Source organism: Watersipora subatra, chromosome 9, assembly GCF_963576615.1.
Source record: "Watersipora subatra chromosome 9, tzWatSuba1.1, whole genome shotgun sequence".
In the NCBI taxonomy this organism is placed as follows: Eukaryota; Metazoa; Bryozoa; class Gymnolaemata; order Cheilostomatida; family Watersiporidae; genus Watersipora; species Watersipora subatra.
Genome location: NC_088716.1, coordinates 11,798,948 through 11,823,355, shown reverse-complemented (window position 1 = coordinate 11,823,355; position 24,408 = coordinate 11,798,948). Strand labels below are relative to the sequence as shown.

The window sequence follows — 24,408 nt, the reverse complement described above, 5'->3', positions numbered from 1 at the left end:
TATATATAGAGAGAGAGTTACTATTAAAAGTCCTATTGTGACAGCAGACCAAAGTGGGTGCCTATTACTCAGCTAATAAATTGTAGATCTTTTTTTATAAAAAACTTTTTCGATGTGAACATTATAAAATTTTCATTGCACAAAGTTTAATTTGAAAAACATTGTTCAAATTTTTCAACTTTTACAACTTGGGCTTATGAATCTCGGATTTACAGCCTTGTAACCCTTTACAAACCAAAAATCATGCATTGTGACTGTAACAATGTTGAATCTTCTTGTATCAAATGTGCATGTTACCAAATGGTTTTGCTACATCTACATGTATCATGAAATCAATAAATACTAATGTACTCTATGTATAATATATCTAATACAAGCTCATTTACATGTATATATAAAAATCTCAGCATTTGCCTGTCATCTGTTGTTGTTTGCCTATCCAGTTATAGCGATACACTTTTTGAAACGAAAATGCAATTTGGACTGAATTTGAATTCGGCACCTTAAGTTATAAAAGGAGTGAGCTTATCCATTAGACTTTGTGTCTAACTCAGCATTGCAATTAGTAACAGTGAAGATATTCATTACATCGATTAAAATACGCATAACGTCGTTGCGTTGCACGTAACGACTACACACACTTTTATGTACTCATTGTTATTATTAATTTAATATACTCATGATTTTTATTTTGTTTTCTCAGTTCATACTAATTGTTTAAGTATCAAATAATGTTTCATTGTAGCAGAACAAATTTATGTAGCCAATACTCACTTATTATTTCACATTTAAACACTTTCACAGTTGTTTTATTTTCTTCTAAATTTATTAGAACTGCACAAAAACACTTTTTTCATTATATTAAGTTTTAATGTTAAAACAGTAAATGTTGTTATATGCTAAATAAAAATAAATTTTGTGTGCAAAAACATTTTTATTACCCTGGCAATGCCGGGCATTCAGTTAGTATAGTATAAAAATGTGGTAAAATTTAAGATTAAATAACTAATAACTGTATATAAATCTTAGTGTTTGTCATTTGTCTGTTTGTCATTTGTCATCCGTGTGTCCAGTTATAGCAATAGTGTTTGGATTTGAAGATTGTTTTTCAACTGCATTTGAACTCAGAATCTTCAGGTCTACAGGCAAAAGTTTTATCCACTAGATCACGCGGCTACACCACTATGCAAAGGAATAATTGTGGTCATACTCATTACATCGGCTAAAATACTCACGTTTGAAGTGCTTGGAAAAATACTATTGGTTATATATAACTAGCATGCTTGAAAATCATAACTGCGTGAGAGATCCTGATGCGTAACGCAAGGACTATTAGGCTTCTAACACAGCTCTTATTATAGTAAAGGTTTACACTAGCTTAAGTTGCTAGCTCAAATTACTCAAATTCATTGGGCAATTTTTTTATTACCTGTTAAGCATTTAGCTAATAATAAATAAAAGTAAAGATTTAATATTACATGTTAATTGTTATAAGAATAGAGGAATGTATTTAAATAAAAATAATGCAGCATTTTGATAGCTGATAAACATTACTGTCAGTTTTTATATATTTATAAAACAAGAAATGTTGTGAACGTTGAACAAAACTCTTTGAAATGTTTAACCTTTACAACAGTTTGGGAGATGATTTTCAAAACTGCTTTTAATTGAGTTATTTAAAAAAAATTGTTGCTGGTTTAACCATGACATCTAATGATGGTAAAAATTGTACATAAGTTGTAAGTACACATAACTTAGAAGTATACATAAAACAATAATTTCAAGTTCTGAGTCAACTAAAAGAATAGAAAACTGTTTTTTTTTTCACAAAATGAGTAATGCATAAAACTGTTAAGTGTATGAAAACCTTTTCATATCAAAAAGAAACCATGAAGTTGGAAATTTTCTCATAACCTGATGTAGAGTTGAAAGAACTTTTGACAAAAACTGCATCCCAGTAGAACAAACTGTTTAGCATTTTAAGCTTTTCCTTTAGTAAACAAGACAACAATTTGGGCTTCAAAACTAGCTAGTCATAAACAGACCAAATAAAACAAACGTATTGAGTTTTCTGAAGTTTTCTAAAGGTGACCCTGTAAAAAATTATTACGAGGTTAGATCTAAAAACATAGAAATGTTTCATGATATCCCAACATTGCCTCAATTCTACAAAAAAGATCTTACGAGCAACAAGAACAGAGTTATGAAACTATTACAAACTTCACTGTTGAGCTGCTTGCATATGTAGTAGTTTCTAGCTATGTCGCTGTAAGAACTCAGCTACACAAATTCGATGCTAAAATCACTAAGAAAAATGGTAAAAAATGAAATGACATGCAAATTCATTACAAAAGCTAAACTTACAGAGGCATAAAATGCATGCCCTGGTCAGCATGTCTCTTTCCAGCAGTCAGCAGTTTGAATAAAAGATGGCCGTGAGATTTATTGAGAGAGAAGACAAATGATAAGAGGTATAAAAACAAACAATTAACCAATCAATATCATTCATTGTGCATTTAAGCCTATCGAACAGTCAGGAGAATAGAAGCAACTGGAGTAGTAATCAATAACTCTGTGGGCGATCCTGGCAACCAAACAATCATCGACCCAAGCAGTGACAGAACATTCTAGACAAAGGCCGTACGATAATGGAAGAATAGGTGTGGTTGCAGAGAGCTTTGACAATTCCAAGTTTGAAGCCTCCGTGCAACAATTTTCAAGTGATACTAAATTTAACGAGTGCATGCTTGATGGGCAACTAACTAGGATTAAAATGAGTACAACAGCTTGTCAGTTGTAGAAAAATAAATCGCAATTCTACTGCAACTTGGTTACAATAATGATTTCTACCGAACAACAAAGTATACAAACAAACCACGAAAATGTTAGTCTAGGCTAGATATTTGTTATAAAAACTTTCAAAAGAGTACACTTTTTCACCGTTGTACTGTTATACAGCAAATAAAAATCAATTTAGTATCTAATAGTCACAAAATATAGTCTTACTTTACTTAGAATAAACATGCTTCCTCTGAATTCTCTACCAAGAATCTTAAGTCAAGAAAGATTTGAGAGGCTACTGGAACTGAGGAAACTGATGGTGGGCAGCTCCTTTAAACTGGTTTAGTAAGCCTGGTACCAACCATGAGTTTGGTGCAACTTACATACCTCCTGTAGGTTTTGTCTGACGATAATTTACATGGTTGTTTGGAGCTGACTAAACTAATATCTTTAAAAATGCATGCCGTTTACATGTCGTATACATTTGACATATACATTGTATACATCTTTTACACATCATACATATGTCATATTAATATCATATAAGCGTTATATACATGCCGCGTAGAGGTGTTATACTCATCATATACGTATCGTATACATGTTATATACATATCATAGACACTTCATATATTTATTGCATACATGCCACATACACATAAACATACCTTAATGTATAAACGCTATATACATTCATTGCATTCCATATGGCTAGTGCTAGCAAACGATGGAGGATATCAATCGCTGAAGTCTTGCTAACAAAAACCACAAGCAGCTGTGCTAGCGATCATAAAAATCGGACATCACACAAAGTGGGATGGTACCATTTAGAAGACCCTTGTGTTATATTCACATGCTTTATATTACTACCAGTAAATAGATAAGTCTAACATACAACCTTTCATCTGATCACGTTTTCTGTCTCAAAGGTGACAGAGTCACATCATTGCATGTCCTTTATATTCAAATAACATTTCACACCATAAAAATCATTCATACATACACGATTTCTAGTAAATTTTTTTAGTCAGGAGCTTTTCTAAATTCATTGCAGTAACATGAAAAGAGAAAAATACTTTTTGTTGAATGAATTTGTATTTATTAAAATAACTTGTCTGTTAATTCTATAATATAAAACAAAATATATGGGAAGCCAAATTCACTTGAAATAACTGGGTTAGTGTCATTATTAATAAGATCATTCTCATTGGGGTGAAGAGGGCAGGTCAAGTGACACCAACACTCCTACGAGGATTAAGGTGGAGCACCACAGGCACTAAGCTTAAGTGAAGAGAAGAATTCATGCTAAAATCTCATGAGCAACAACATGACTGGATAGCATGAGCAGACAGGTACTTGACATTACCGAATATAAACTACGCTAGCAATATAATATTCGATAAGTTATTAGCTAAAAAAGGAATTTGTAACAATAAATAAGACTGGATCACAACATTTTGCAAATTTCTACATTCCAACATGGAAATAAAATGTGTGATTTAAATATTGAGCTGTCAGTCAAGAAATATGGTTACCTAATTTTAAAACCTTTTGATAGAGTGCCTAACCTAACTTCTTGCAATGAATAGCCCTAGAACTCGCCCTGGACAAGAGCGGTGGTTTACTGACATACCATAGAGGGAAACAATCGCCAAATAAATTATGCATTGTCTTTGGGTCAAAAAACATAACAGCTAAAAGAAGCTTATGCATCCCATGCGCTTTGCTGAAAGTCTTCAAGTTGCAAGATGAAACGAAAAGCTAGATTCGGTCACTGCTTGTCGTTCTCCGTATCAATGCTTGTCATTCTCCGTATAGTGTCGAGCCTGGTTATAGAGAAGGACTCCAAAGCTGACGAGAAGCATGCCTAGTCCACTAAGGAAGGTGATCGGGTCATTGAATATGAGGATGGAGAGCCATATGAGCAATGCTCTCTTCACCGTGTTGCACACACTGTATAATCATAGAGAAGACATTAGACATACTTCTACCTGAACATAAAGTACCACCAACTAAACATTTTGGTAATAACAAAAATTCAATTAAATCTCCAATAAGTAAATTGTTTATATATTTTTATTTATAATTATTATTATTAATATTATTTTTATATATGTTTTATATTAAAAGCTTTTTCACAGTTTTTTTCACATCAGCATGTGGTTACGTGGAAGACTGTCTATAAGACACAATGTACAGTCAAAACTCTGCATATGAAGTCAATTCGTTCTGAGACCATATTTTCATGTTAAAAATTCTGAATGTAACAGCACATACGCCATAAAATACACCGTAATTCATTCCCCAGAGTAAAATAAATAATAACTACTTGATGAATAATAACTTTTCACTATAAAAACCTTATTCGCGAATAGAAATTATATGCAAAAACAAATAAATGAGTAATTAATGTGATTTTTTGCTGCTGTTCTTGGGAGACACAAGAAGGCAATTTTAAACTTTGCTATGAGTAGGTTCAGAGGTAGAGGTCCTGATAGAGATACACAATACATCCTATTCTAATCATGACTAGGTCAAGTTTAAACTAACCCGGTTTACTCTTTCATTTTCAACTTTCATCATTCTACTCGCTTCAACTTGTGAAACTGTTGGGTTAAGAGAATCCTCAAATACTTCATGTTGAAAAGAAAAGTACTTGGAGGGTTGATTCAAATACTTCCTTAGTTTTTTTATCACATGCTTGACAATTCATACTTTGAGATGAACACAATTAGAAGTTTGAGGTTACCACTGCAGTGCTGTATGCTACGAGAGATCAATATGATCAATAACCAATGATCAATACATGTCTTTTTTTTCAACTCCATCAACATTATTTATGCTAGTTTGTTCCGTCATAAAGCAAAGATAACAACTATCAGCACAGATATTCAGATATAGTTAAAGGCGGGTGGTTGGTGCAGATGTTAGAGAGTAAGTCTGGCAAGTGTAAGTCTGCCAAGTGTAGGTGTAAGTCTGCCAAACTGAATGTCATGAGTTTGAGTACTATGGGAATCACTCGCTTTATCTCAACCTCTAACCTTGGCCTCAGACGAACGAACACGGCTCTTACCATATTAAAGAATATATTTACTCTTTATTAAAGTCTTATATATAAAAAAACAAATTCTTATATCCTGTACAATAGACGTAAAACTATTAAGTGTGCTGAATTTTATACAATTTAATGCAATAAAGTTTATATTACAAAGAAACGGTTTGAACAAAGACCCATAGTAGCACTCCGCCTCCCATTCCATGCAAGAATTCATTGCTGAACAATGAGACGGCTTTCACAACTATGGTAGAGATGCAAAAGGGAACAAACTACATGTCATGCAATTATTAATGACCTATGCAACTAATGACCTCGTGCAAATGACCTAATTACTGAATCAAATCAAAGTTCAGCAGAAATTTTTTAGTTAGGAAAGGCTGATCATTAAAGACCTCGCAGCAGAATTCATAATTTGAAGCGATTGCAAACTTTGCAAACGCTTAACAAAAGTTAATACATGTTTTTGTGACAAGAAAACAAGGCCAACATCAAGGTATGGTGTAAATTGTCTCACCCGCAAACAAGCGTATCTTCAAATAATACCGGATAATATTCATCTCGCAATTTTTTGCAGGAAGACGCTCTCCAAGTATCATGGATACAGAATGTTAGCATTTTTGTCGATTTCAGATTTTCAAATAATTATTGAAGTTGATACATAGTTTGGTGACAAGGGAGCAGGCAAACTCTCAAGTATGGTATAAAAGGCCTCGCAAGCCAATGTATCTTTGAATACCAATTTGCTACAGAATCATGGTTTCTATGGGTCATGAATAAAAATCTGATCGATTCAAATGGTATGACACTTTTTTCAGATTTCTATTGAGAGCTTGAACTATAATGAGGCAAGATCAACAGATGTAGCTCATGCTTACAGACACAAATAGAGACTGATAAATGAGAACTTTCCTTGAAAAAATGAGGGAAAAATCTAAACAGTCACCCTTTTCGACTCAGGACTTTTCTGCAAGTAATGAAAGAACAACCACCTGCTAGCAGCTGTCTATAGGAAACTCACCTGTGTGTGACAGGAGAGATGTGAGCCATAAGGGAGTACGCTGTGAAGCTCTGAAGATGAAAGAAAAGCCCATTGATGAGAAGGTAGACCGAGAGCCAAGTATTCAGGTCTGCTCTAATTTGGGACATGTCTAATAGGAAGAGACTGACCGGCACTTGCAGAAGGAAGGAAGTCAGGCTAGTGTAAAACTGCAGTTCAACAGGACTGTGAACAGAAATAACTAAGAGATATTAAATAATTAATTAAAATAATTAATTAAAATAAAAAACTAGAACTTTTACAGCCAACTGCTTATATCAACCTTATGTAAATATTAAAACATACGTAAATGTATTTAGCAAACTGTTTTCCTGCAAAGCTATGAACATTTATTGGCAAATAGCTTAAGTCGGAGAGTTCACATTTCCTAAACATACCAAGTTCACGTGACATAAAAATTTATTTACACCTTGGAAATACAATTAAAATGATCTAAGAACAATATGAACACTGCAAGTTACTAAAAATAGTCAGAAGAGGCGTGAACTAACCAATCAGATGACAGAATACATACTTACTGGACTGCATAATCCAATGAATTGAAGAGATACTTTGAATAGACATTCTGAACACTAAAATAATTAATAGGTGAATATCATTTAATTGGAACAAATGATGAAAATGGAGACACTCCTAGCACTTCAACGCAGAAGAGCTGGTGAGCTGGTGAAGTGTACATGACTAGAAAAAGAGCATTTACAGCAAATTGAAAGTTACAAGATGGAAGTTGTCCGAGCGTTAATTTCTAGCCTCGAGATTGCAGAAATGAACGAAAAAAGCACATCATACAATTGCTGCTATTGGAAAATGTTAAATGATGTTGCCATGTTTCCTGTCTTCAAAATATAACATTTGATGTCTGTCATATCAAGCAATTGAATTAAGTGATATTCAACAGCGCACTTACCATCTTTTTAAACTCTACAAATATACCATTCCCACCGAATCATATGTACTACTAAAGTTTGTAATAGAATTATTAGTTTGCTGACATTAGCGCCATATGATGGAAGCTTTCACGTCAGAAAACTAAGAGAAGGGAAAAAGAAGTAAGGAAGTAAGACTCACCAGTCAGCAACATTGTTAGTGAGAGCAGCGAGAAAGCCAACAATATGGAAGCTGAGATCATACGCACTAGTCAGGGCCAGCCCGAACATTATTGGAAGTAAAGAGAGTAGGACTGTAATAAAGATTGAGTGTGTTAAAATTATAATGTGATTACCCAATCATAAGTAGCTTTCAAATCCAAAGAGACACAATGAATCATTAAGGAATTGTCGTCCAATGAAAAGACAACTCCATGAGGAGAAATCACATTTTCTGATAATACACCTAAGAAAGAATGATTAAACATTTTAATAGTTTTTAAACCAAGCTGAGTTAAAAGATAGTATTAATAATTTAAAAATTTTTTTTTTAGTATTGTTGCACCTACACCTCAGCTAATTAGATGTTATCCGTGCCGCTCTACCTTCTGCCTACCGCACCTGCCACATAAGCTTTCGTAATCAATTTTTGATCCAACAAAACATATCGATGGATTTACTCCAAAGTCCTGTTTGCCTTGTTCAGATAAAACTATTTGTTAATTTATGTTGTTAAGCAGATTCTTTTACATACAATGACCAACTTACAACTCATTTGAAGCATCAGATTATTTTACATACAATGACTGACTTACAACTCATTTGAAGCATCAGATTCTTTTACATACAATGACCAACTTACAACTCATTTGAAGCATCAGATTCTTTTACATACAATGACCAACTTACAGCTCATTTGAAGCATCAGATTCTTTTACATACAATGACCAACTTACAACTCATTTGAAGCATCAGATTCTTTTACATACAATGACCAACTTACAACTCCTTTGAAGCATCAGATTTTTTTGTAAATTACTTAATATAGTTTGATTTTTGGCTCCAGTTTAAAATATAACTACAGCCTCACTCGGTCATTTGATTACGCATAAAGAGAATTGCGCATTATTGCTGATAAAATTCAAGTCGGTATTTCTTAATGCTTCAACCAATCACCATCTATATCCAGAGTACAGATCTTTAACCTAGCAGAATGCGTAGAACATTTCAGTCATACCTTCATATGAGCATCGATAACGGTTAGCGGAACTAGCACGACAATCAATCTTGAACAACAAACTTTGCGCACGCAACGGTAGAACACGTATCCAACTAGAAGTTTACGAGTTCATTGAAAGAGTGATATGATTAAAGGAAATGCAAATGAAGATAGAACTTCATCCGCCTAGGCAATTATCCACCTTTATTCTATAGTATAACAAAAAAATCAACTATTAGTTTTTGATCGACCATTCTACAAGAGTCCTTGACTTATGACATCGAAGCTCTCTTAAGACACACAACTCATTTCAACTTATGTGATATGAACAAATTGCATATAACCACTAACAATTATTTTGAAAATATCATTGCCTCTGCTTTAACAATCTTCTACCTAATATCCGTTTTCTTAGCAGCGAAAAGCATTTTAAACACTATTTGTCAGACTATTTATTCAATTTTAATGGCTAACTGTTGCTTTTTTTTCCCTTTTTTATTTTACTGTTGTTATGTGGCCTAATTTGAAAAACATTTCTATTTGTGAAATAAAATTATTGCCAATAAAGTACTATACATATATATATATATATATATATATATATATATATATATATAAAAATTGTTTCCTCACCCCGGATACCCCGTATGGGTGGTAAATTCTGCTCTAACTCGGGTCTCCTACCAGAGACCTGGGAGTTTGAGCACTCGCCTCAAGATCTTAGCTGTTCCCAATAGCGCACTTTTCTGCAACTCACCTGAGTTGATTGCTGTTGGTATTTGGGCAAGCCACATTTTATGCGCCGGTGTTATTGCGCCCAGTGACCTAATGACTACTGGGATTACAGTTGTTCTTACATTCCAGCATTTTTCAATTTCTTCTCCAAGAGGGAGATATTTCTCTACCATATATATGGTAGAGAAATATCTATATATATATATTCTATATATATATATATATATATATAAGACATGATGACATATATTAGACATGAATTTTAGTGTAAGTCAGAACATCCTGAATATATTACTCTATACTCTTATTGATATCTAGTTTCAGTTCCATAATGGCCTTTATTTTCTTTCATACCATTAGAAAAATCTACCTTGCACCTTGAAGTCATGATAAAGGGAAATTTTTTTTTAATCAAACAGGCGATAGAGCAACAACTGGTTGCCGTAACCAAAATTGTGACTGAAACTGAGTAAAACACTGTCGTCTTCTTTCACCACAAGCACAACAACAAATATTCACGCCCTGTGTACTGGATACGGATTACTAATTGTTAGCGCCATTTATGTCATAAGCGATGCCGAGGCATTGGGTGCGATTGTAGCTTTGAAACAGTAATAGCCAAGATGATCATAACCAGGGACTGACTCCCTATATATGTATGACTCAAATGCTGTGAAATTTTTGGTGAATTTATATATTGGTCGACCGCTATTTTATTACATCAACCTAAAAGATTTACTGGTCAGGTATTAGGTCTTTGAAAAACGCGGCCTAATTTTAATACACTGGGCGGGACTGTAGTTGTTTTTTGAGCGATTGCCTAATATGTATGTACATTTTAACCAGTTACAGGAAAACTGAAGCTTCCAATGAAACGAAATTTGACGATTCTGCTAAAAATGATGTTAACAGATTGTTTCATCTGAACATCATCCCTTAGGCCTTCTAAGGCAAAACCAATTACTGAAAGACACTCAATTGTTACAAGCTGTTTGCACATCTGTCAATTCTTGTGCAAAGACTGAGCTGATGAGTCAACCAATCCAATAAACACAAGTTAAGCTAGCTAGGTTACACAGCAATGAACTTTTAGTAGATGCCAGAATGAAATACTAACCATATTCATACAAAGATCACAAGGAAACCACAACATAATCACAGAGCATCCTGTGAAAAACACAAATAAACCCTAACATTAGCTGATGAGCAGGCTAGTTAATAGGTATAAGAGAAAAGGCCCATATAGCTGGCAACCTGTCTATCGTAATAAAACTAGCAAGGAAACAATATTAGCTGTTAAGTTATAACAAATAAATGAACCAAAAATAGCCTATATATAAACTGCGAACTAGCCATAGAGTTGTATATAAAGTTATCACAGACCAGAGGCTAGGCTGACGATTACATGCAAACGGTTCACACTAAACACGAACGGGTTTCCATAATACCCGTAAAATTATAAGCAAACACTAGCTAAGAAAATGCCGTTAAACTGGATGATTATCAAAAGCAACCAACTTGATAACATCAACCAACCATAGCGCATTCACGCAGTTAGAATATTAGCTTTCTTCACTATCTGTCAACTGCAGGGGTCCCAAAAAAATATGTGAGACACTGAAAATGTTTAAAAGCTCTGAAAATTACTCCAGCCTAATTACAGACAGAGAAAATGATGTAGGATTAAAGAGTAGACAACCCTGAAGAATCAGCCATAGATCAATGAAACCAACCATGATGGATCTATGTATGGAAAATAGAAAACTCTGCCAACGAGTATGATAAACCTCATGGCACAAAGAGAAGATAAATCTTACCAAGAAGTGGAGTCGACTCGGACAAGACTAACCAAGCTACAAGAACAGTAAACACTGGAGCGGAGGACTTCACGGTCTCCGTAAAAGACACTGTCACATATTTGAGAGCAACCAACCCGAGTGCCACTGTCATGAACCTGCAAGAGAAAATTTGAAGTTACTTTCTCCTTATTAATGCATTGGCAGAGCTTTATTCACAGTGGATTTTAAAGAGCAAAATAGATTACATAGAACCAAGCTTCAAGTATGCTAGTAGAATATTACCAAATTGTAAAGGCCGGGCCACACGTATCGTTTAATTTCAACTAATCTGGGAAATTCCATTCGTACGAAAATTCTGACCTGCCACACGGAGTTTCCCCACCACGGATTCGTACGAAACTAACTTTCAACTAGCCAATCATAACGCGGTGATAAATTGAAGCCGATTCCGTTTCAATCATTTGCTTCAGTACAAACATGCGGGTCAGATCTAAAAAAGATAACGATGTGTGAGTTCTAGTCGCAATTCCTAATTCCTAAAATCGGTTGCGGAATGTACTCGTAAATTAATTTCGGCGCCTATAATATACATTGTAACTGCGCGTTAATAAGGTCGTTTCTACGCAACTACAAAACTGCTAATGCTAGTTGCACTGAGTAGTTGTAGTAGGCTGTAAATGGTTTTTAGTATACTTTTGAATAGAGCTTGTACATTGATAATATTATTACGAACTATTACGTATGTACTACATTGCAAAACGGTTATTTTGTATGACTACAGCAGGTTTTGGCTTGCCCACAAAACCGTTTTACTTTTTCTTCTAATTACAATACAATTTTGAACCTGACTTTTCAGCAATTATTAGCCTAGCTACAAAGCAGTTATATTTCTATTAAATAAATCCATTACGTCCATGGTACTACTGATTACATATAATCGCCAACACAGTACACAGTTTTCAATCCGAGTTAGGAACTGCGGGCTAGAAACTCGCAAATCGTTATCTTTTTTAGATCTGACCAAACATGTGCAAAAGAAAACGGCCTTCAACATTCAACTAACCTTTTCAACCGACCAATCAAACAACGAGTCGTAGGAATTTCAGACGTTTCGTCTAATTCAGGATTCGTTCATCGTGCGCAACCAACGATGGACGAATTCGTCCAAATTTCAATTCGTACGAATCGTTTCGTCCAAATTTCGCCGATTTCGTGAGAATTTTGTCTCGTGTGGCCCTACCTTTAGTCTTTTGGCTTAACTAGGGGCAAAGAAAGCTTAGCTGACCAGACATGATGTAAGAAACAGGAAATGCTTCTAACCAATCACAGCGCATGACCAGGTGATTATTGAACGTTCATTGGTTAAATGAGCAACACGAAAATTATGTGCTTTGATTGGTCAAATCACCTTCCTTGTAGTTACCATGATAATTGTCGCTGAAACCAGATTTGTCCACTGCCAGCTAAATTAATCTAATATTTCAATGATATACTGAGCAGAGCAGTTTAGTTAAAATCTCTAGCTGAAACAGCGAGTTTTCTTTCTACTCACTGTTGCCATAGAGATCTAGCCTAAGGGGGCTGATGGCTTGCTTATAGGTAGGGCATATGTAAGTGGGGTACATGTGAAGCGCTTGGATACCGATCGCTTACCCCTTACAATTTTAGGAGAATTACGATAGTTGTGGCCTTCATCCGAGATACACAAAGACCTAAACAGCTAGGGCCTCTGATAGCTAATACGCACATGTGGTACAATGCATCAGTAAACAATGTGACCCAAGATATTAGAAATATTCTAATTTTTAAGCTATAACAAACCGGTTAGTTGTATGGTAAAAATGTTATATTAGAGTGATTCATAGAGTAATTACCATGGTTGGTCACACATTGTTGAAAACAGCAAGAAGAGGATAGCTCCGAGTTTGTATATATAAGTAGGACTAAACGAATGCTTATTGCGTGCCACATTATATGATGGATATTTTTTGTATGTTGTCACTGGTACCCCTCTATGATATGCGTAAAAATCCAAAAGCATGCTCAATCTTGGCTTTAGCTCAAATCCTTCTGTAAACTAGGATAGATTATTAAGGCATTCACCTATACAAATTCTCTAAAGGCTGGTTCACCGTATGACACGCGTCACCGTATATATATCACCGTATGACGGCGTTTTCCTTTCGACGTTCAGCGTCGATTATGTGAATCATCGATGGCATCGACAAAGCAACTCGGATACGTTGGGAAAGTTTACAGCTGTCAAACTTTCCTGATATTTCCCCGAGCATCGACGACTACCTTTTAATGTGAACCATTTCGGCGATAGTAATTCGTGGTTGCGGATAGCGTGATCTATTTATTTCCGTTTATGATGGTTGCTGCGAGACTAGTATATGATTCAAGCACGCAATAACAAAAAGGTTTCTTAGTGAAAATTTAAAAGGAAAAATGAGAACACTATGTCACGGAGTATATGCTGATGCAAACGCAGATGGGTTTGTGATAGTGTGAACATGGTTATCATCGACGATCACCGAAGTATTGTGGCATCAACGCCGAAATACGGCGATATAGTGTGAACCAGCCTTAAAGTCCACTCTACACAGAAACTCCCCATGCAAAGACAAAGAGTTGACAAAGGAACCTTTGCCGAGACATGTTTAACCTACCATTGTATAAAAAATATATGTTTAGCCTACAAAAAGACAGCTAAGTGTAATATGATAAGCTACCATAAATGACATCAAGAGAAACAAAGAGACGGGGAGGTGAACAAGATATAAACAAACCAACAAAGAATAGAGTCCAGCACAAGGGAATGACAGTGCACAAATATAGACAAGTAGGCCGTCCTCTAATACACCATTTTATTTTTCTTAAAAGAAGCACTACCTTATTGCTTATTGTCCCCAAAATAAGCTCTACCTTATTGTCCCAAAGACAAGCACTACCTCATTGCCCCCAAAAAAGCACTACCCTTATTGTCTCCCAAGAAAAGCACTACCCTTATTGTCGCCAAAAGGAGCACTACCCTTATTGTCTCCCAAGAGGAGCACTACCCTTATTGTCCCCAAAAGGAGCACTACCCTTATTGTCCCCAAAAGGAGCACTACCCTTATTGTCCCCAAAAGGAGCACTACCCTTATTGTCTCCCAAGAGAAGCACTACCCTTATTGTCCCCAAAAGAAGCACTATCTTATTGTCCCCAAAAGAAGCACTACCTTTATTGTCCCCAAAAGAAGCACTACCTTATTCTCCCAAAGAGAAGCACTACCCTTATTGTACCCAAAAGAAGGACCTCCTTATTGTCCCCAAAAGACGCACTACCTCATTGTCCCCAAAAGAAGCACTACCTCATTGTCCCCAAAAGAAGCACTACCTCATTGTCCCCAAAAGAAGCACTACCTCATTGTCCCCAAAAGAAGCACTACCTCATTGTCCCCAAAAGAAACATTACCTCATTGTTCCTAAGAGAAGCATGTTGAATATGAAATGTCTGTTGCTGGTAGCTGACCTTCTTCCTGTTGAAGTGCACAAGTTCAGTTGCATATACCCACAAATGCTCGTTGTGAGGATTTGTGAGCATCCTGCAGACATACATGTATATTCGTGGTCTAGTACAATACTAGAGCATAACTCATGAAAATTGGTTATGATATAGACGAATTACAAAAAGATATGATAACATAACTCTTTCACAGCGGAAAGCCTTTTATAATGGCTGGCGCATATTGTTTATTCTACCAAAAAGCCTTTATGACGGCTCACCTTAGTACCTATACAAAAACATTGATTATGGATCAAGGTGTCATCAGATATACGCTAAATTTCGTCACAACGACTTTATGATATTTGGCTATCATTTTGAAAAAAAGAATAAACTAGCTAGTTATCTATTCTCTCAGAATCCACAGCATAATATTGCGGTTTTAAAATCTGTCAGTTTGGTTTTAGGATGGACGAAAAAGAAAAATTGTGAACAGAAACCTTAATGCATTTCTGATGGTAAAACTATTCAACATTGAACCTCAGATATTCCTGATAACTACATTTTAATATAAGAAAATGAGCCTCTGCTTGTTGGTTAAAAGCGATAACATTTTTCTGTTGCTGCCAGTTTCACTAAACTAAAAACAATATTAAACATGGCTTTTGTAAGTCCAATGCATTGATTCTTACGTAGAATTTTCTGCTGATTCCAACAGACTTTGTATTAAGGTTCTATGATAAAAGATTCTAATTTCACACCAAAAACATTGAATGTACGTCAGCAGATGTTTTTTGGCAGAAATTACTCCTGTCAAAATGAGCCAAATTTCTGTAGCGAGAGAGTTAAAAATTAATACAGATAAACATAGTTAACACGGACTGGATTTATAAGACAGCTTGTTCACACCTGAGACAAATATTTACTAGTTCTAGTTAAATACATACCTAAAACACTGGGATTACTATTCAACGTCGAAAGTATATACTTGTTAGAAAAGAGAGTGCCCGCACTGAAGAGGTACCATAAACACAGGAAGCTCAGAGCTTTAACATTTAAAAGGTCATTTTTTGTATGTTTGACGTGCGTTTCATGCTTCGGCGAAGAAGGCTCGGCTATTGCAATAGACACCTAAAACAGATGAGACTTGTGTCACAAATTATAATCATACCATCCCAGGTAAATGGAACAAACAAAGATGGTGGTACCTTAGGAAACTTTTGACGAGGAAATGTACCAGTGAAACAAAATTCTTCTCTGTCCTTGACTCATAAGCTCGAACCCCAATCAAATGTAATGAGTCTATTTAGCTAACCAGCGTCGTATATAGCCTTTCTTATGTCTTGAAAGATTTTTAGTTTATTAGCCTTAAAAAGGAATTTGTTCAGTCCTGCTTGCTCCTTTTTAATAAGTTAACATCCTGTTAAATATTGGTCTCTCTGTATTCACTTTTATGGACTTAACTGCAGTTAGACCAGTTATAAATAGAACAAGAATACACCATCTTTAAATATAGACTGCGTATATCGTTGATCAAACACTAAATTTGAGCTGCAGGGGTTCAAATCTTGCTTGATTTTAGGATGAAATTGTAGTAGGTTTTATCAGAAAGTATCGGTATATTATTTGCAATTGTTTTTGATGTTTGAGAGAATCCTAATGTCAGGATACCTCAAGATTAAAGTGGAAAAATCTTGACCGTGGTTAAAAAGCTCAGGTCAAGCGAAAGTGCGATTATGACATCTATGGTTGCAAAGAGACCAACGAAATAGTGACATGTAATGTTGCAACTTGAACACAATAGCTGATATCAACTATCGCTAACAACTAATGACGGTATTTTCCACACTTTAACCGCAATCAAAGTTTGTCAATTTTATTCTTGAAACATCTTGGCAGTCAGATCACCTCAAAGATAAAAAACAACCGTAAATAATAAAAAACCCATACTTTCTGGTAAAACCTGCTAAAACTTTGTGCAAAGTGATCTTTAAGAAGGAGTATATAACCTTAATCAAAGAAAAGTAAGATGACATTCTATGTTCTGCTGGTGCAAGCAGAACACTTATTTCCTGAAAATTCAACTCCAAACAGACAGGACACCTGTAGTTTTCAAAGACTAAGGTTTATATTAAAAAAACAGTACTAAACTAATTTAATAGATTTTCTTTGTTACCATATTTAATAATTTGACCCAATAAGTATAAAAAGATGTTCAATAATTATACATACATATATATTGACATTTAAAAAAAAATAGAAGAAAGCAGGAATAGCAACACAAACCGTGTGATAAGAGCTTGTAGTGACGGAGTCACTGATCGAGTCCCCGACTGACTCATACGTCTCACTGGAGGCTTCATCATACTCTGAATTCTTCACTAAAACATCTTTAGCTTCCATACAAGCCTGACAGTCAACTGAAAAAGTTGAAATAATCATTTTATTTGGATAAAATTTGAGTATACATTTCACTAGTAATAATCATATAATGTAAACTTCTTGCTTATAGCCATATCGTCTTCTTGGTGTGAATGAATCTTTTATAGAACTTGAAACATAATTATTGAAATACTTCGTGTTTACTTCTTTGAACCTTGTTTAATGCAAAATAATAAATTAATGAACAAAATCATAGATCTAACCTCTTATGAGAAATGACCTTGCGGTACTATATCGATGTTTTAATTAATCCATTCAATTCATTTTGAACTGATTATGCACATTGGAGGTTGTTGTATTATGGGATTTGTGGGGCTCAGGCTATACAGTGGAACCTCGGTTCTCGAACGCTTCGCTTCTTGACCAACTCGGTTTTTAACCTAAAAATTTGAGATTTGTTCGTCTTGGATTTCGACCATAAATTCGGTTCTCGACCGAACCGGGCTATGCGCATTTGAATTAAACATTCGCAACAGTTCCGGAAACAGCATGTTTATACGTTTAACGACATTGTTGTGAGCCACTTTCAGAAGGTTCTCAAAAAGGGAGAAGTTTCACATCATTAATTCTTTACAAAAAGGAGCCATCTGGGAGGGCGTTGCTTCTACCTATGAGATTTTCAAGGGACACAACTCCTCCAGTCGAGTTACCCTAAATTGTTTTGGAGGAGGATTCTTCTTCAAAGATGTGAAGTAAACGTGCCATTGCTGTGTCTATTTTCTTTTTCACACGATTTTTGACGTAACTGATCTGTTGCATTTTTTTGCTGTTTTATTATCAATTTCTGCAATTTTTTGTATTGTATCGTAACCTTTAATGTTTTTGATGTTTTAAGAGCAAAGCATATGAAGTGTTTACTTTTGTTTTCTTTTTCATCCTCATAGATAAAAAATCTTTTATTAAAGTTAAACACGATCTATATCTACCCGTTTTTATTTATAGTATGCAGTCTACAGCACAGTTTATGGTGTAAAATGTTAAAAAATAATTTACCGAGGTTGTTAAATCGACTTGGAACAGATTAAAACTTATATATATTAATTCTAATAGGAAAACCTGTTTCGGATCTCGGACAACTCGGTTTTTGACCAACTTTCTGGAATGGATTGTGTTCGAGAACCGAGGTTCCACTGTATTGGTGTCTAAGCTCAAAGCAGTTGCAAGTGGTCACGGCAGTCACAGTGAGTGGATAATGCCAGTGGATTAGGCAGTGTTAGACAGTACTAGGTAGTATATAAGGAAGTGAAAAGGAAGACAGAGGGTCCTTTTTTGCTACACCTGATGTAAGTACTTACATCTGTTAATACGATATGGCGCAGCTGACCAAGCTTTGATTTTCTTTCTTGAAATCAACAACGAAAAAGTGCTGGTACTGGTATCGAGTTGAGTTTAATGATTGACGGTACCCTTTCCCGAGTGTGCAGGTGAGGTAACGTGTAGTAGAGATGAAGTGTTAGGGCTGCGAGTTGTCAAAGCTGTGCAATGTTGAAGCGGTGCAGTGTTGCGGTTGGAAAGATACAGGCGAGCATCAATAGGTGTGTTGATGCTGAGGTGTCGATAGCAACTAAAGGAACTGCCAATAGGTTGAAGTTGCAGAAGCCATCAACAGGTTTAGAAAGTGCTGATGGTAGTGAGCAGAACGTAGTTGGAATGGTGGTGATTCAATCGGAAAGTGAATACAGGAAGGACTATGGTAGCCGAAGTTTATGTGGTAAAAGGATTGAGAACAAACTTTTTGGGCATAACCGAGTTGAAGTAGTTAAAATTATTGGCTGTTGTAGATACATTATGCAAGAGCAAGTTTGAGCCTGTTAAGGAGTTCAGAGAGGTATTAAGCCGGTTACATTGTTTTCGTAGAGAGCCATTACTGCTGAGTTAAGTTCTTGTGTTTCAGATGATATCAAGTTACAAAACCGGACCAATAAGTTTGATAGGGAGGATGAGATGATGTTGACGTCTGTACAGGTCGAGATTGGTATATCGGTGAACCCAAGGGAGTGACAGGTAGAGAGAGTGAAGTAAAAGAAAGGTATATTGGAAACCAAAGAGTGCATACTGGCGATGGTGTTGGCATTGAAGAGGAGAGCATTTTCGGTAGTAGTGCAAAGTCAGACAAGCCAGAGGCATAGCCCATGAAGACGACTCTAACAGAGTCAGGTAATGAGTGCCACAAGGCGAGTTAATACATGTGCTCGTTGGTAGTTATGGTGTTGCCCAAAACCAAAAAAGGGCATGTTGTATTATGGGAATTGTTGGGCTCAGGCAATATTGACTTCTAAGCTCAAATCAGTTGCAGATGGTCGCGGCAGTTAAGGTGATTGGATATAGTCAGTGAATTAGGTAGTATTAGGCAGTATTGGGTAGTATATATAGAAGTGGAAAGGAAGACCGAGCCCCCTTCTTTGCTAAAAATGAGGTGAGTACTTACACTTGTTAATACAAAAAAGGTGTCTATAATGCGACAAACGTTATTAACCAAATTTATTTAAGAATACTACCAATAGGCCTACCTACTAACCAAAATAAATTGTACTCATTCAATTTATTCGCTATTTTTTCGTTTATCGTGCTTAGCGCAGTTCTAGTTTAAGGTCTTATAGGCGTCACTTTTATGATCAACAAACGCCTAGGTGCCAACAGACTTGAACAAAGCTTTTTTTTAAAAAGCATTCTACAATAATCTACACGCTCGATAACCTTACTTTTTAATCACGAGCTGCAGTGGGCATTGCATGAAAAGATTTGAGAAGGCGAATTGATCGAAAAGTTATTCACTTTCAACCAATTTTAAAAGCGTACGTAAACACCACGTGATCACTTTTTCACTTGAAACACTTTTAAATATACGTATCATATGCCTCATATATACATGTATATAAAAACTGACAATTACTCCTAATGAAACTCTATTTTGTAAAAGCAGTAATCCAAACTATTCTACACTAAATATCACTAAACGGCTATTATCAAACCAAACGCAGTCACCTTTGTTCTACAAAGTGAAAGCCTCACAGCTTTCTTTTTCCACAGAATGTGTTCCAGAACTAGCCAGTCCTCATTACGATGCCAGCATTAGCACTTTTTGATGTTAGCCTCAGCAGTATTTTGAACGACTAATCAGTGAGTTTTACGAGACTATCCCTATTTTGAATTATTTAGGGATTGCAACTAGAAATTGCTATCAAGGTCGTTTTCGAGTTGGCCGCGTTATTAGTCTGAGTGGAAGAGCGAAAGTGGATGCATCGGTCGACTTCCGGTAAAGCGCTGGCGGCGGATATCCAGTTATAGGGATTATCCTACCCATTGAACTTAAAACCCCTGGAATGGCAATCACGTGACTTTTACGTTGATAATAATACGTAAACGTATGCGCCATATTGGAGAGCTAATCGAATGCTAGTTCCGTTTGTAAACAAACGGTGAAAAATGACAGAAATGTACATATTGAATAGTTATTTTCCAGCTGGGTGTTAATGAAAGCTACTCCTACACAACGTTTAGAGTGCCCTGATAGAAGAAAACCTATTTATAACATATGGAGTGGGATATATCAAATGATAAGTAGATGAATAATAAATTTTCGTCGACCATGTTACTCATACAAACTGTTGTATTACAAATGCATAAACCCAGCAAATGATATATTCCGGCAAATAACAACTGTTCCATTATATTAAAATTTATATTACATATGCATAAATGCATATGGAAAAACTTAGCACATGAAGTATTTCGATAAAAACAACACATAGGTATGCTGCCAAAACAGAAACTGTTTTCAAGATTTAAGTGATAATAGCTTATGAATGTATGATATGTATAATACAGTATTTGTAAAAGATGGAATGAACTACTGCAACAACTAAACGGAAATTAAAAACCGTTGTAATAGAGAATAATCAAAATAATGCAAACAAGGAAATGCAGGAATTAGTGTAATCAGATGATTAAACTTATACATACACGTTACAGAAACTGTGTAAAAGGAGATTTGTATACCACTGAATATTGAGCCAAGGTGCATCAGTTTCTTAGAACTAAATTAGATTAGGAATAATAGCACAACAACAGCTGCAGATGAATATTAGTGATTATATTGTTACTGGCCTTTAAAAAGTACTACTTTAGTATTGTATGCCACAAAGATGCACCTTGCAGTTTGAGTGTAGGATTTTAGCATAATGATGCTGTCGGAGATCATAAAACGACTGAATTAAGTTTTTCATCAATGACACAGTGGTTGGATATGCCATCTGCCGTATCCGTAAGGTGTTTCCCAAAGCATAACACATCACTAGACCTTACACTACTGATAAAATACACCACACAATGGAGTGGATCTGGCTTTGTATGAATACGAAAGTATTGATCTGCAACTAGCAGGATCCTGATGACATCGTCTGATGGACGCACCAATCCTCCATTGTTTTGTAGCTTGAGTAGAGGATAGAGATGTCGGTACTGGATATTTGACTTAGTGGTAACCAGCAACTGACGGCCAATGTCACGACAGCACTTTAGTTAGCTTTTGCACAATGTAGCCAGCTATATAGACTATACTGTTACCTATAACAGAAATTTGACATCTGAAATCATTGAGTTCGACAAACTGATCAACTTCTGGAGTAGCCTGTATGATGAGAATCTCGTTTTGAGCAGTAACATTACCTGTCTTACTAGCATCTGATTCTGCACCACATTTGATGATAAGTCTGCGAAGGTAGCCTTAAACTGAGTAACAGTAGGATTATTATTCCAACCCCCTAAACAAAAGCATCAATTATAACAATTACATAAAATCAACAAAAATGAATGTCTTATTCACATAAACATAGTACCCTTAATAAACAACCATACAAGTAATAAAATAAATGAAAATAAAACAGCTCAAAATGCTACCATATCGCTATATAAAATGAAAATGTAGAAATTTTCACTGGAAGTCATTCACACCCATCTTAGGCATAAAGCTTAATGGTTGACTTGCAACAAAATTCACATTACCGTTATTTGATATGAAAAGATTCACCACGTCTTACCCTGTTGTGTTGTAGGCAGGGTTGTTAAAAATTGATAATTTTTTTTAAATCAAAAAATCGATTTCTATTGTTTTATTTGATTTTTTTTTATTTAAATCGATTTTTTTTGTTCCAAAAAGATGTTTTATGTTCTAAATTGCAAGTTATTGCTATCAATTTGGAATTTATGATTTGCAGGAGTATTATGTAGTTTTATTACAACAACTAGGAAATGAAAAAAACATTTACACAGTTAACATTTGATAAAAAGGACAGCATAATTTATGCGTTGGACATTAAATCCCAGAAACGAAGATGAAGAATCACAGAGAACAGATCACACAACAATTTTTTTTAGATAATAGCTACTTTAAGTTGAGCAACCTTGCAGCACTGTGCTTGACAATATGGTTTTAAATTTAATCATTGAAAAGTATCATTCAACATTGAAAAATATTACCTTTAAATGGCTTCAGTCGAACGTTTTAACCTGCTGTTAAAACATGGATCATTGAAATGTTCGTTGCAGATAAGTGCTCAAGGATCAGGCTTATTCACTCTTCTGCGGTTGCGATACCATTGTAAATAACGAGAGTTCTCAGTTGCTTTGTTTGGAAATCTAAAAATTAAAATGAAACTGTAGTAGTTAGTTAGCAAGAGTAGTAATAACAATAGTATTATTACTCTTATCTCCTTACTGCTAGCTAGATCCAGGTACAACAATAAATAATATTATAAGCACGACAAATACTTCCTTCAAATATAAATATTTAGAAATAACCTAATGGGTTGTAGTTCCAAAATATTATTATAAAAAAAATTCAAAATTTAAATAATAAAAAACCTTCGTTCTGAAGGAAGAACATTTCACTCACTAGCTTATAAATTTATCTAATCAACGACAAAATACAGTCAAACTCGTACACTCAGTAGTGACACTGATCAACTCTCACTCACCCAGTGACTAGTGTAGTAGAACTAACTAGTGGCAGTACTAACTAGTAGTAGCACAACTATTAGTAGTCGTAGACTTGAGCAATAGTAACAGAACTAGTAGTAGAAGTGACTCACTTGTGAAATGTCATGCCTTTTCCTTTAAAAGTCCATTCTTGCGGTTTTTGCAGTTCATGGAATAGCAATAGCACTGTGCACCTACACCCTTATCTCTCGTACATAAATTATTAGTAGCAATCTCAGTAGTCTGTTCCTTTGATTGAGCGGTGTATTCGTGACATTCCATAGCTGTTAAATCTGAAATTAGATTTCTTTCTCACATTGAACACAATGAAATTGACTTGAACATTAACTGATAATGGCGTCGACCGGATTTCCGTACTCGCGAATGACCTCTTGCCATTCCAGGGGTTTTAAGTTCAATGATCCTACCATTAGAGCTAATACGAATCGTTATGATTTTGGCCTCTGAAATACCAAACTCTTTAAATGCAAAGGCTCTAATAGGAGTAACCAATGAAAAGCCCAGAATGTGCCCTATTCACTCATTTACCTTTCCCTAGAAAATTACTCACCAGAATGTATACCTGAGCGCAAAATTCCCCTCCTACTATGTTATATGGTATAATGTACATGGTACATGATATCATTTTATCATGTATGCAACTAATGTGTATATGTAAATGTGTACATAAAAGAAAGTTCTATATTCTAAATGTGTAGCCAGAAGGAGTTTAATCTCAAAATAACAAACCTGCCTGTATAGTAGTAAATGGAAGTTTAATCAAATAACATAAAATATTTTGTGATTGACTAGAAGTAGAATGCTTTTTTGACGATTATTAAATCTAATTACAGTCAGAGATAAGATTGCAAAATATAGTTGATTTCGTAGGCTAATTCTTTGTAACATTTTCCTGTAACATTTAGTATAAATGTTCAAAAATAGTCGCTATAACAAGTTTAGCATTTAGAAATTCTATCTAAAC

At 35.2% G+C, this 24,408-nt stretch overlaps 1 protein-coding gene and 1 long non-coding RNA gene across 4 annotated transcripts; both read right to left on the bottom strand.

The window, feature by feature from the left end:
* Nucleotides 1–3,864: 3,864 nt before the first annotated feature.
* On the bottom strand, nucleotides 3,865–20,551 carry LOC137403877 (solute carrier family 35 member E2A-like). 2 transcript variants are annotated; one of them, XM_068089972.1, is made up of 9 exons: nucleotides 20,433–20,551; nucleotides 17,292–17,425; nucleotides 15,953–16,136; nucleotides 14,976–15,105; nucleotides 11,534–11,670; nucleotides 7,965–8,076; nucleotides 7,415–7,468; nucleotides 6,858–7,061; nucleotides 3,865–4,734 (listed from the first exon to the last, which is right to left on the bottom strand). In XM_068089972.1, the coding sequence occupies exons 2-9, from the start codon at nucleotides 17,406–17,408 to the stop codon at nucleotides 4,575–4,577; spliced, it is 1,098 nt and encodes a 365-aa protein (XP_067946073.1). In that variant the 5' UTR covers nucleotides 17,409–17,425; nucleotides 20,433–20,551; the 3' UTR covers nucleotides 3,865–4,574. The 2 variants fall into 2 exon arrangements, with proteins under 2 accessions (XP_067946073.1, XP_067946074.1); XM_068089973.1 differs by lacking the exon at nucleotides 20,433–20,551 and adding an exon at nucleotides 20,150–20,246.
* A 1,010-nt stretch (nucleotides 20,552–21,561) lies between these two features.
* LOC137404625 (uncharacterized) lies at nucleotides 21,562–23,692 on the bottom strand. 2 transcript variants are annotated; one of them, XR_010979719.1, is made up of 4 exons: nucleotides 23,537–23,692; nucleotides 22,926–23,084; nucleotides 22,116–22,210; nucleotides 21,562–22,013 (listed from the first exon to the last, which is right to left on the bottom strand). It is a non-coding gene; the product is annotated as an uncharacterized lncRNA (long non-coding RNA). The 2 variants fall into 2 exon arrangements; XR_010979718.1 differs by lacking the exon at nucleotides 22,116–22,210.
* Nucleotides 23,693–24,408: the final 716 nt, after the last annotated feature.

Coding starts and splice junctions, on each gene's coding strand:
- LOC137403877 (XM_068089972.1), bottom strand. CDS start 17,408: ATGGAAGCTAAAGATGTTTTAGTGAAGAATTCAGAGTATGATGAAGCC. Junction 15,106..15,952: donor TAGTAATCCCAGTGTTTTAG/GTATGTATTTAA, acceptor GTATGTCTGCAG/GATGCTCACAAATCCTCACA. Junction 11,671..14,975: donor CTTCTCTTAGGAACAATGAG/GTAATGTTTCTT, acceptor TTTCTCTTGCAG/GTTCATGACAGTGGCACTCG.